The 14,588-nt window shown below is 45.8% G+C and overlaps 1 protein-coding gene across 1 annotated transcript in view; it reads left to right on the forward strand.

Annotated features, from left to right (window-relative positions):
* The window catches only part of LOC129843021 (voltage-dependent P/Q-type calcium channel subunit alpha-1A-like), a gene marked incomplete at its 3' end in the record, with an annotated part of 132,241 nt that extends 118,518 nt beyond the window's left edge, over window positions 1-13,723 (forward strand). Inside the window, 2 exon segments of the mRNA XM_055911746.1 lie at window positions 5,119-5,202; window positions 13,607-13,723. Coding sequence (XP_055767721.1) covers window positions 5,119-5,202; window positions 13,607-13,723 — 201 coding nt within the window.
* Window positions 13,724-14,588: the final 865 nt, after the last annotated feature.

Below are 14,588 nucleotides of genomic sequence, written 5' to 3' on the forward strand. Positions count from 1 at the left end.
CACAGAGAGTATGGTGTTTTAATTGGTTCTGTCCTAATGCACAGAGAGTATGGTGTTTTATTTAGTTCTGTCCTAATGCACAGAGAGTATGGTGTTTTAATTGGTTCCGTCCTAATGCACAGAGAGTATGGTGTTTTAATTGGTTCTGTCCTAATGCACAGAGAGTATTGTGTTTTATTTGGTTCTGTCCTAATGCACAGAGAGTATTGTGTTTTATTTGGTTCTGTCCTAATGCACAGAGAGTATGGTGTTTTATTTAGTTCTGTCCTAATGCACAGAGAGTATGGTGTTTTAATTGGTTCCGTCCTAATGCACAGAGAGTATGGTGTTTTAATTGGTTCCGTCCTAATGCACAGAGAGTATGGTGTTTTAATTAGTTCTGTCCTAATGCACAGAGAGTATGGTGTTTTAAGTAGTTCTGTCCTAATGCACAGAGAGTATGGTGTTTTAAGTAGTTATGTCCTAATGCACAGAGAGTATGGTGTTTTAATTAGTTCTGTCCTAATGCACAGAGAGTATGGTGTTTTATTTGGTTCTGTCCTAATGCACAGAGAGTATGGTGTTTTAATTGGTTCTGTCCTAATGCACAGAGAGTATGGTGTTTTAATTGGTTCTGTACTAATGCACAGAGAGTATGGTGTTTTAATTGGTTCTGTACTAATGCACAGAGAGTATGGTGTTTTAATTGGTTCTGTCCTAATGCACAGAGAGTATGGTGTTTTATTTGGTTCTGTCCTAATGCACAGAGAGTATGGTGTTTTATTTGGTTCTGTCCTAATGCACAGAGAGTATGGTGTTTTAATTGGTTCTGTCCTAATGCACAGAGAGTATGGTGTTTTAATTAGTTCTGTACTAATACACAGAGATGTAACGGCTGTCTCTCTCCTCATCCTCGGACGAGGTGAGGAGAGAAGGATCTTCAGACCAAAACGCAGCATTTGGGAAATAAGCCATCACTTTATTTATACACGATGGCAACACGAAACAAAACAAAACACTTTCAAAAAATACAAAACAAGAAAACGACGTAGACGACAAAACCTGAACATGAACTTACTGAACTGAAACGTAAAACTCACGAACAGGAAACAGACTACATCGAAACGAAACGAACAGCCAAACAGTCCCGTATGGTAAATCCATGCAACGACACAGGAGACAATCACCCACCAACAAACAGTGAGAACGCCCTACCTAAATATGACTCTTAATTAGAGGAAAACGCAAACCACCTGCCTCTAATCAAGAGCCATACCAGGCAACCCAAAACCAACATAGAAACAGATAACATAGACTGCCCACCCAAAACTAACGCCCTGACCAATTACACATACAAAAACAACATAAAACTGGTCAGGACCGTTACATAACCCCCCCCTCAAGGTGCGAACTCCGGGCGCACCAGCACAAAGTCCAGGGGAGGGTCTGGGTGGGCAGGTGACCACGGTGGTGGCTCCGGCTCTGGACGCTGTCCCCACACTACCATAGTCACTCCCCGTTTTTGTCTTCCCCTCCCAATGCCCACCCTAAAACTCACATCCCCTAAATAAACATCCAGCACCAGGAGAAGGGGCAGCACCGGGACAAAGGGCAGCACCGGGACAAGGGGCAGCACCGGGACAAGGGGCAGCACCGGGACAAGGGACAGCACCGGGACAAGGGGCAGCACCGGGACAAGGGGCAGCACCGGGACAAGGGGCAGCACCGGGACAAGGGGCAGCACCGGGATAAGGGGCAGCACCGGGATAAGGGGCAGTACCGGGACAAGGGGCAGCACCGGGACAAGGGGCAGCACCGGGACAAGGGGCAGCACCGGGACAAGGGGCAGCACCGGAACAAGGGGCAGCACCGGGATAAGGGGCAGCACCGGGACAAGGGGCAGGTCCCGGCTGATATACTCTGGCAGATCCTGGCTGAGGGACTCTGGCAGGTCTATGCAGGCTGACGGCTCTCGACGCTCATGGCAGGCTGACGGCTCTCGACGCTCATGGCAGGCTGACGGCTCTCGACGCTCATGGCAGGCTGACGGCTCTCGACGCTCATGGCAGGCTGACGGCTCTCGACGCTCATGGCAGGCTGACGGCTCTCGACGCTCATGGCAGGCTGACGGCTCTCGACGCTCATGGCAGGCTGACGGCTCTCGACGCTCATGGCTCTCTGACGGCTCTCGACGCTCATGGCTCTCTGACGGCTCTGGCTGCTCATGGCTCTCTGACGGCTCTGGCTGCTCATGGCTCTCTGACGGCTCTGGCTGCTCATGGCTCGCTGGCGGCTCTGGCAGATCCTGTCTGGTTGGCGGCTCTGGCAGATCCTGTCTGGTTGGCAGCTCTGGCAGATCCTGTCTGGTTGGCGGCTCTGGCAGATCCTGTCTGGCTGGCGGCTCTAGCGGCTCCTGTCTGGCTGGCGGCTCTAGCGGCTCCTGTCTGGCGGACGGCTCTGTAGGCTCATGGCAGACGGGCGGCTTTGCAGGCTCATGGCAGACGGGCGGCTTTGCAGGCTCATGGCAGACGGGCGGCTTTGCAGGCTCATGGCAGACGGATGGCTCAGATGGCGCTGGGGAGACGGATGGCTCAGATGGCGCTGGGGAGACGGATGGCTCAGATGGCGCTGGGGAGACGGATGGCTCAGATGGCGCTGGGGAGACGGATGGCTCTGGCCGGATACGGCGCACTGTAGACCTGGTGCGTGGTGCCGGAACTGGAGGCACCGTGCTAAGGATAAGCACCTTCCTACTAGTGCGGGGAGCAGGGACAGGGCACACTGTATTCTCAAAGCCCACTCTATACCTGATGCGAGGTACCGGCACTGGTGACACCGGGCTGAGGACAAGCACATCAGGATTAGTAGGGGGAGAATATACAGTGTGTTCAGGGCTCTGGAGACGCACAGGTGGCTTAGTGCGTGGTGCCGGAACTGGAGGCACCGGGCTAGATACACGCACTACAGGGAGAGTGCGTGGAGGAGGAACAGGGCTCAGGATACGCACTGGTAGCCTAGTGCGTAGTGTAGACACTGTAGGTACTAGGCTGGGGCGGGGAGGTGGCGCCGGAAATACCGGACCGTGGAGGCGTACTGGCTCTCTTGAGCATTGAACCCGCCCAACCTTACCTGGTTGAATGCTCCCGGTCGCCCGACCAGTGCGGGGAGGTGGAATAACCCGCACCGGCCTATGTAGGCGAACCGGGGAAACCATGCGTAAGGCCGGTGCCATGTATGCCGGCCCGAGGAGACGCACTGGAGACCAGACGCGTTGAGCCGGCCTCATGACACCTGGCTCAATACTCAATCTAGCCCTACCAGTGCGGGGAGGTGGAATAACCCGCACTGGGCTATGCACTCGTACAGGAGACACCGTGCGCTCTACTGCGTAACACGGCGCCTGCCCGTACTCCCGCTCTCCACGGTAAGCCTGAGAAGTGGGCGCAGGTCTCCTACCTGCCCTAGGCCCACTACCTCCTAGCCCCCCCCCAAGAAATTTTTGGGAATTACTTACGGGCTTTTTGGGCTTCCGTGCCAGACGCGTTCCCTCATAGCTCCGGTTCCTCTCCCCGGTAGCCTCTGCTCTCCTCAGTGCCTCCACCTGTTCCCATGGGAGGCGATCCCTACCAGCCAGGATCTCCTCCCAAGTGTAGCAACCCTTTCCGTCCAATACATCGTCCCATGTCCATTGCTCCTTTCTCTCCTGTCCCTTACTCCGTTTAGTTTTCCCTTGCCGCTTGGTCTTAGCGGGGTGGGTGATTCTGTAACGGCTGTCTCTCTCCTCATCCTCGGACGAGGTGAGGAGAGAAGGATCTTCAGACCAAAACGCAGCATTTGGGAAATAAGCCATCACTTTATTTATACACGATGGCAACACGAAACAAAACAAAACACTTTCAAAAAATACAAAACAAGAAAACGACGTAGACGACAAAACCTGAACATGAACTTACTGAACTGAAACGTAAAACTCACGAACAGGAAACAGACTACATCGAAACGAAACGAACAGCCAAACAGTCCCGTATGGTAAATCCATGCAACGACACAGGAGACAATCACCCACCAACAAACAGTGAGAACGCCCTACCTAAATATGACTCTTAATTAGAGGAAAACGCAAACCACCTGCCTCTAATCAAGAGCCATACCAGGCAACCCAAAACCAACATAGAAACAGATAACATAGACTGCCCACCCAAAACTAACGCCCTGACCAATTACACATACAAAAACAACATAAAACTGGTCAGGACCGTTACAAGAGAGTATGGTGTTTTAAGTAGTTCTGTCCTAATGCACAGAGAGTATGGTGTTTTATTTGGTTCTGTCCTAATGCACAGAGAGTATGGTGTTTTAATTAGTTCTGTACTAATGCACAGAGAGTATGGTGTTTTAATTAGTTCTGTACTAATGCACAGAGAGTATGGTGTTTTATTTAGTTCTGTCCTAATGCACAGAGAGTATGGTGTTTTAATTAGTTCTGTACTAATGCACAGAGAGTATGGTGTTTTATTTAGTTCTGTCCTAATGCACAGAGAGTATGGTGTTTTAATTGGTTCTGTACTAATGCACAGAGAGTATGGTGTTTTAAGTAGTTCTGTCCTAATGCACAGAGAGTATGGTGTTTTATTTAGTTCTGTCCTAATGCACAGAGAGTATGGTGTTTTATTTGGTTCTGTCCTAATGCACAGAGAGTATGGTGTTTTATTTGGTTCTGTACTAATGCACAGAGAGTATGGTGTTTTAATTAGTTCTGTCCTCATGCACAGTTTGGCTGCAGGCTTATACATGGCACCCAACAAAGGGCTTCTACTGCAGCAGCAGTCACAATACAGTATGTACCACAATCCTGGGATCCCTTCTCTTTTCCAACCAGCCAGCCAGCCAACCAGCTAACCAACCAGCCAACCAACTAACTCTCTTTCTCTCAGACTCTGGTCATATATGTTGCTGGAATGACTTCAATATGGCATAACTGACGTTCATTCTATCTTGTCTAATCTATGGCCTGTTGCCGTCTGACACTGACTCACCTTTTTTATCCTTTCTCTCCTCAATCTCTTTCCTTTCTTCCTACTCTTTCTCTGTTTCCCTCCCTCCCTCCCTTCCCCCTCCCTCTTTCTCTTCTGCCCACAGAATTACTTCAAAGATGCCTGGAACATTTTTGACTGTGTGACAGTCCTGGGCAGCATTACAGATATTTTAGTGACTGAGCTCGGGGTAAGTGAGGAGGCAGGGGGAATTAACAGTGGGAAAGGGAAAGGGTGTGTCAGCAAGTTCAGTGGTATGAGTGTGAGAGTGAGAGAGGCAGAGAGAGAGAGAGAGAGAGAGAGAGTAAGGGAGAGAGAGAGGTAGAGAGAGTGAGACAGGCAGAGAGAGAGAGAGACAGGCAGAGAGAGAGAGGTAGAGAGAGTGAGACAGGTAGAGCGAGAGAGAGACAGGCAGAGAGAGAGAGAGAGATAGGTAGAGAGAGTGAGACAGGTAGAGAGAGAGAGAGAGGTAGAGAGAGAGTGAGACAGGCAGAGAGAGTGAGACAGGTAGAGGTAGAGAGAGAGGTAGAGAGAGAGGTAGAGAGAGAGGTAGAGAGAGAGAGAGAGAGAGAGAGAGAGAGAGAGAGGTAGAGAGAGAGGTAGAGAGAGTGAGACAGGAAGAGAGAGAGAGAGAGACAGGCAGAGAGAGAGAGACAGGCAGAGAGAGAGGTAGAGAGAGTGAGACAGGTAGAGAGAGAGGGGGGGGAGACAGATAGAAAGAGAGCAAGGGCACATAGAGAAGCAGAGAGAAAGGCAGAGACTGTAGTGTACAGGATCTTGCATTGCTCAGTGAAGCATGAACATATTTTGAAAGCTTTATATAATTGTCCCAGTTGGTGGAGAGCAGAGCACAGAGACCTGGATCATCGTAGCCCAGCCACCACTGACAACACTCAGGAGACTAACACACACACACACACACACACACACACACACACACACACACACACACACACACACACACACACACACACACACACACACACACACACACACACACACACACACACACACACACACACACACACACACACACACACACACACACACACACACACACACACACACACACACTCACTCATGCACGTACACACACAGACTACTTTACTGACCTGCTAGGCAACCTGACAGCCAATCAAATAACTAGCCTCAAAACAATCTGGCCAATCAGACTGTTCCTCTAGCCAGGCAACCACTTAGCAACCAGTTGGATAGTGAAAAATGATAGCCAATGAGGTAGACACACTAGTTATTCAGGCAGGTAATGTGGTGTGTGTGTGTGTGTGTGTGCGTGCGTGTGTGCGTGCGTGTGATTGTGTGTGTGTGTGTGTGTTGTAATGCCTTTATAAACCATATTATGAAATGTTAATATTGTTTTTGAATGTTGTGTGTCTCTGAGACAGTCCTGACAGCTATACCCTTTGTTTCCATTAAAAACACCTAAACTCTATCAAGCCAGGTCCTGGAGAGCTATATGCTTTTATAACCAGCCCAGCACCAACAGATCTGATTAAACCTTTAACTCCTCATCGGGACCTTGATTGGTTGATTGGTTGAATCAGGTGTGTTACTGCTGGGCTGGAACAAAAGCTTGAACATCATGTAGCTCTGCATGACAAAGGTTGGTGACCACAGGCATTATCAGAGAAATTAAATCAGCTTTTATTTCAATGGGTATAGTGTTTTGACATAATGTTATATCGTGTATATTATGATTACAAAATATCTTAGTAGTGGCAAGAGTTTTTCCTGACTACATGACTTGAACTAGACCCTCGTTTTTCCTGTCAGTTCTTATGGTGAGGAAAAACTCCTGTCCCCAACTATGCTCTATAAGCCGTTCTACTAGGTGTTACTGGCAGTGGATGTTAATGGCATAAGAATCCGGTGGAATAGGTTCCTCCTCTCTAAACTGACCTGAGATCAGTCCGAGACACCATTGGATCGAGAAGGACCTTTGAACATGAAAAAGCAAGCCCTGTTCTTGGATCAGTCCAGTGGTAGTCCATCAAAGCAGCCTTTAATTTGGGTCAGCTCAAGTTAAATCTGTAGCTGCCATTGCGCTGATTCAAACACACGACTTCACAATCATGTTCATTTTCCTCGCAGCCCAATGGAAGCTTGTTAGTGTGTGGATGTTAAAAGTAATCTCATGTTAAAAGTAATCTCATGTTAGGAGTAATCTCATGTTAGGAGTAATCTCATGTTAGGAGTAATCTCATAATATATTTTTGGAACTTCCTCGGTTTCCTAGTCGTTGATATCCCTGCTGTTGTATGTATGGAGGCAGTGTTATGACTGAACTGTTGTATGTATGGAGGCAGTGTTATGACTGAACTGTTGTATGTATGGAGGCAGTGTTATGACTGAACTGTTGTATGTATGGAGGCAGTGTTATGACTGAACTGTTGTATGTATGGAGGCAGTGTTATGACTGAACTGTTGTATGTATGGAGGCAGTGTTATGACTGAACTGTTGTATGTATGGAGGCAGTGTTATGACTGAACTGTTGTATGTATGGAGGCAGTGTTATGACTGAACTGTTGTATGTATGGAGGCAGTGTTATGACTGAACTGTTGTATGTATGGAGGCAGTGTTATGACTGAACTGTTGTATGTATGGAGGCAGTGTTATGACTGAACTGTTGTATGTATGGAGGCAGTGTTATGACTGAACTGTTGTATGTATGGAGGCAGTGTTATGAACTGAACTCAGTAATAATCAGTGTACATAATGACAATTCATTTCCTGTTTTATCTTTTTTTACATGCTTTCTTTAACTCTACGCTACTTAATGGCAACTACTTCGTCCCTCTCCCTTCTGACGAATTCATCCAATCAAAATGCACTATGTGTCCATCCATGAAACCTGGCCTGGCCAATCGCACTCTTTGTTAAATCAACCTCCAAAAATGCCGCTATAAACCATGTCATCTGCAACATCCACATGTAGATGGTTTGTACTTTTTTGGAGATACTTGAACTACTGCATCCATTTCCTGGTGTGGCTGTGGTGATGCATGTTGCTCGACTCCTCACCCTGGCAGTGACCCCTGACCTTTGATCTCTGACCCAGGTTTGACAAGATGACTCGACTGACCTCCTGCTCCCAGTCACCAGACAGAGACATTCGACCAATCCCAAATGGACTACCCCTTGTATAGATCTAAAAGGATCAGATAGGATTTAGCAAATATTCCACCTATCCTATCTGGATGGGTTCATTGTCAGATTACTGATACCAATCCAATGCTTTCAGATCTACACATGTGATAGGCCTAGAGGGGCTTGAGGTCAATTTGGATTTGGCCAGTAGTCATTGTCCTAATACCCTTCAGGTTCTGATTTAATACTGTTCAAATGCACCCTTCCTTCCTCCCTTCCTTGAAGTGATCACAGCTTTGATCTGACTGATCTGACTGATCTGATCCAAAATAAAGGAAACACTTGTGTAAATGAGGCTTCTGGCAGCTCTGTTATGGTGTGGGGTGCTTTTCCTGGCATGGTCCGCTCATCCCTTTAGAGGGCAAGGTAAACGCCAATAAATACACAGCCTTTCTGAATGAACACTTTCAACCTTTCTGTCTTGATGGGAGTGACCTCTTCCAGGATGACAATGCCCCCATCCACAGGGCACGAGTGGTCACTGAATGGTTTGATGAGCATGAAAATGGAGCGACGCCTGAGACAGGAGTAATGGAATTTTATCATGGAAGAACATTGAAGCTGTTCTGGCAGCTCGTGGTGGCCAAACACCCTACTACAACACTTTATGTTGGTGTTTCCTCTATTTTGGCAGTTACCTTTATGTAGCTATGTGGTGGAACTCCTACTCTCGCTAATCTGATCATGTTCAATCAGTGATTATTTCAAGGAGGGAAGGAAGAACAAATGTGTTGTAAAAGTATTCTATCAGATCTGTGGTAATGTAGGAAAGGAACAAGGAAAGGAAGCTGGTCAAGCCTATTAGGACACAGCCATTGTCCTGTGGACAATACTCTCACAATCACTAGACATGCACCACTTACATTCCTTAAAAGCAATCTCACACACACACACACACACACACACACACACACACACACACACACACACACACACACACACACACACACACACACACACACACACACACACACACACACACACACACACACACATGCATGCTAGTGTCTGTGAGAGCCAGGGGAGTAAGGTGTGACAGGAGTGCACAGAGTGACTGGGTCTAAAGCTTCACCCATGGCAGACCGGGCTACGGTGCATGCTGCCCCACTGCATGTCTCTGGCAGGGATGACACACACGTATACTACTCATAGACAGATAAGTTAAACACACCCAGACATACATGGACACTGACCTACACACACATATACACACATACAACAGTACATAGCTAAATAAATACATGCACATAGGCTTGTGTTGCAATACCATAGTGAACATGCTCTTGATGGGAGCTGAATGTGCCTACTGCCAAGCCCTCTCTAACCCAGAACCCTTCCCTTGGTAGAGGGTTGAAGGACCATGCACATCATAGGACAGTGAGCATCACAAACATAGTTTACAGTAATCAAGTACAGTTTGATTTCTGTAGTGGTTTTTACAAATGCTTTCACCATTAAGTGTGTAATAATTTGAGCAAGACGAGTCGTATGATTCGCTCTATGAATATGGAATTATAGTAATGCTATCACTGTTATATCAACATTAGAACTTTGTAACAATTATATTTCTAAATATCATCAATATATTTGCAGTTTGTCCTTCAACCCAGAACCCCACTCCCCCTCCCTTTTCTCTGACTGTGACGCAAGAAAGGTTGGGTTCAATTCCATGTAAATTCTGTTATTTCAGGAGGTGACTTGAAATTCAGGAGGCCTCCGAAAGCAACGTGGACAATTTTTTATTTTATTAATTAAATGTTATCTCAGTTTATCCCCTGAATTGAGTGAACTGAAATGGAATCGAACCTGACTTTATAGTGTCACAGGACTAAAACGAGCCAACCCCTTGTGGAGGAGAGCTGTCAGCTTTGCTGCGTTGCGTTGACACCTGGTTAACTTGCTGTGATCTAGCTAGTTCCATATTGTGTGGTGGTGCGTTTGCCTTGAGGATCAGTGCATTTGGTTGTATTTACAAGAAAATCGGTTCCCTGCACCCACTACTACTACTACTACTACTACTACTACTAACTACTACTAACTTCTACTACTGCTGCTACTATTACTACTGCTACTACTACTATTACTATTTACTACTACTACTACTACTACTACTACTGCTAGTACTGCTACTACTTCTACTACTACTACTACTACTACTACTACTACTACTACTACTACTACTACTACTACTCAAATCAAATCAAATTTAATTTGTCACATGCGGCAGGTAGCCTCATGTGGGGGGCAGCAGGTAGCCTAGTGGTGTCACGATCGTGTGGAGGAGAGACGGACCAAAACGCAGCATGTGGAAAATAAGCCATCTTCTTTTATTATAGAAGAAGGCAAAACGAAACAAAACACTTACAAACTATCAAAACAACAAACGACCGTGAAGCTATAAACGTAGTGCACACACACAGGCTACAAACGTTCAACATAGACAATTCCCCACAACAAACTAAAGCCTATGGCTACCCTAAATATGGCTCCCAATCAGAGACAACAGAAACCAGCTGTCTCTAATTGGGAACCCATTCAGGCAACCATAGACTTTCCTAGACAACTACACACAACATAGACACAGCTAGACAACTATACTAAACATAAACCCAACTACTCTAAATAAACCCCCTAAACCTTACAATCACCCTGGACACTACAAAACCCACATAAATACCCATGTCACACCTTGACCTAACTAAAATAATAAAGAAAACAAAGAATACTAAGGCCAGGGCGTGACAAGTGGTTAGAGCGTTGGGCCAGTTACCGAAAGGTTGCAGTTAACCCATGGTTCCCCGGTAGGCCGTCATTGTAAATAAGACGATGTTCTTAACTGACTTGCCTAGTTAAATAAAGGTTAAATAAATACAATTAAAAACATGCGCTGAATACCGTGAAATGCTTACTTACAAGCCCTTAACCAACAATGAAGTTTAAATAGAGTTAAGAAAATATTTACTAAATAAACTAAAGTACATTTAAAAAAAAAAATAAGACAAGAAAATTACATAAGAATAACGAGGCTATATACAGGGGGTTCTGGTACCGAGTCAATGTGCGGGGGTACAGGTTAGTCGAGGTAATTGTGAATGTTGCCCTGTTTAAAGGTCTTACTCACATCAGCTACGTAGAGCGTGATCCCACAGTCGTCTGGAACAGCTGGTGCTCTCAGTCATGCTTCAGTGTTGCTTAACTCGAAGCGAGCATAAAAGGCATTTAGCTCGTCTGGTAGGCTAGCGTAACTGGGCAGCTCGCGTCTGGGTTTCCCTTTGTAGTCTGTAATATTTTTCAAGCCCTGTCATATCCGATGAGTATCAGAGCCAGTGTAGTAGGATTAAATTTTGGTCATGTATTGATGCTTTGCCTGTTTGATGGTTCGTCTGAGGGCATAGCGGAATTTCTTATAAGCGTCTGGATAAGTGTCCCGCTCCTTGAAAGCGGCAGCTCTAGCCTTTAGCTCAGTGCAGATGTTGCCTTTAATCCTTGGCTTCTGGTTGGGAAATGTACGTACGGTCACTGTGGGGATGTCGTCGTCGATGCACTTATTGATGAAGCCGGAGACTAAGGTGGTATACTCCTCAATGCCATTGGATGAATCACGGAACATATTCCAGTCTGTGCTAGCAAAACAGTCCTGTAGCATATCATCCGCGTCATCTGACCACTTCTGTATTGAGCGAGTGACTTGTAGTTTCTGCTTTAGTTTTTGCTTGTTAGCAGGAATCAGGAGGATAGAATTATGGTCAGATTTGCCAAATGGAGGGTGAGGGAGAGCTTTGTATGCATCTCTGTGTGTGGAGTAAAGGTGGTCTAGAGTTTTTTCCCCTCTGGTTGCACATTTAACATGCTGGTAGAAATGAGGTAAAACAGATTTAAATTTGCCTGCATTAAAGTCCCCGGCCATGCTTCTGGATGAGCATTTTCTTGTTTGCTCATGGCCTTATACAGCTCGTTGAGTGCGGTCTTAGTGCCAGCATCGGTTTGTGATGGTAAATCGACGGCTACGAAAATTCTGATTAGAACTCTCTTGGTAGATAGTGTGGTCTACAGCTTATCATGAGGTATTCTACCTCAGGCGAGCACTACCTTGAGACTTCTTTAATATTTGACATCGCGCACCAGCAGTTATTGACAAATAGACACACACCTCCACCCCTCGTCTTACCAGACGTAGCCATCCAGCTCTATATTATACGTTTCGTCATTCAACCACGCCTCGGTGAAACATAAGATATTACAGTTTTAATGTGCCGTTGGTAGGATAGTCTTAATCGTAGATCGTGCAGTTTGTTTTCCAATGATTGCACGCTGGCCAATAATATGGAGGGTAGCGGTAGTTTACCTACTCTTCGGCAAATTCTTACAAGGCACCCGGCCCTCCTCCCTTTTCTCCGTCTTTTCTTCACACTGATGACGGGGATTTGGGCCTTGTCTTGACAAAGCAGAAAAAATCTTTCTCCAGTTGGAGGTGAGTAATCGCTGTTCTGATGTCCAGAAGCTCTTTTCGGTCATAAGAGACGGTAGCAGCAACATGATGTACGAAATGAGTTACAACCAATGCGAAAAAACAAACATAATAGCACAGTTGGTTAGGAGCCATCCCCTCCGGCGCCTTTATATCTGAGCATTGTGGGGACCTACTACTACAAACTACTACAAACTACTACTATTACTACTACCACTACTACCAGCTACTACTACAAACTACTTTGACTACTACTGCCACTACTACCAACTACTACTACCAGTACTACCAACTATTACTACTACTTCAAACTACTACTACTACTACTACTACTACTACTACTACTACTACTACTACCACTACAACAAACTACTACTACTACTACAAACTAGTACTACTACTACTACTTTCTACCTACTGCTACTACTTACTGCCCCAATTGGGTGCCAATGGTTAGGTTTTGAAAACATATGATTTTCCTTTCCCCTGTATCGATTCCCTTCTTCTAACTCCTTGGATATGCCCGAGCCTGTTACAAGCCTTGCATTTTTTGGTTTGGTTTGCATTTGATTCCAGTTCTGTTTGGTTGCTTTTCTGTTGGTTTTGAATCCTACTCAGTTTGGTTTTGAACTTTTCCCCTGCTTTTATGGTTTGGTTTGTTTTAGGACAGGAAATAGTTATCTAACATTGCATGGCAAGTGATAAGCTTCTCCTCTCTACCCCGTAACTCCTGTTCTCCACACTTCTCTCCCTCTATTTGTCCCTGCCTATATCTTTCCATCCCTCTCTTCCCCCTTTTTCCATCTCTCCTTCTTTCTACCCCTCACTCCTCCCATTTATCTCTCTCTATCTCTATTTATCTCTCTCTATCTCTCTCTATCTCTATTTATCTCTCTCTCTCTCTCTCTCTCTCTCTCTCTCTCTCTCTCTTGTGTCTGGTCATACTGTGGGTGTTGTAGAATAACTTCATCAACTTGAGTTTCCTGAGACTGTTCAGGGCTGCCAGGCTCATCAAACTGCTCCGGCAGGGAGAGACCATCCGCATCCTGCTCTGGACCTTTGTTCAATCCTTCAAGGTAATGCCCCCCCCCCCCCCCCCCCCCCACACACACACACACACACACACACAGAGAGAGAGAGGTAAGCTTTGTAGGGACCTATGAGAATACACACACAAACCAGAGGTGTGGACTCGAGTCACATGACATGAATTCGATTCAGATTTAAGTCACAGATTTGATGACCTGAAAGTCAACTTCATAGAAAATAAAACAGCTTGAGACTTGACTTCGACTTGGAGCCTCAAGACTTGGGACTCGACTTAGACTTGAGACTGATGACTTATCTGGCCAGGTTTTGTAACGTTTGGTCTCTTGTTTTGTGTCACTCATTCAGTATCGCACTTGCAACAAAAAAAAAAAATATTTGCTAGTGAAATGCACACTTGTCCCTCTGATTGGACCAGCAAACCGTCAATCAACACAGGTTGTGTGAGCTATAGTAGCACACTATAGAAGGTTTTGGGGGGTCGTAAGTGTGAAATTGAATGGGAAAAATACATAAAAATGATATACCACCGTTTGTATTTTATATTTTTACCCTTGGTTATTCGAACTGGTCACTATCCTAAGCCTACGGCATTGCACCAAATGATTGTAATCTATGCTTCAGTTCCCAAAAATTGAGCGTCTTGACTGTTAACCAATGACCAGTCATCAGCATTGCGCTCAAAGGCAGGCGCACATATCCAGATTAGTGACCAGAAAGAAAGCACTTAATTTTCTCCGGTTTGCCTGGCAAAAACAGAGTAGTCTACCTACATTAATCAATCTGCTACAGGCTCATCTTTGAAAAATGAAGGAGAACCGCACACTCTAGGAGCTCAGATCCAAAAATTATTATTGTTTAAAAAAAATGATGTCCAACGTTTCGACAGACAAG

Source organism: Salvelinus fontinalis, unplaced genomic scaffold, assembly GCF_029448725.1.
Source record: "Salvelinus fontinalis isolate EN_2023a unplaced genomic scaffold, ASM2944872v1 scaffold_0088, whole genome shotgun sequence".
NCBI classification, from domain to species: Eukaryota; Metazoa; Chordata; class Actinopteri; order Salmoniformes; family Salmonidae; genus Salvelinus; species Salvelinus fontinalis.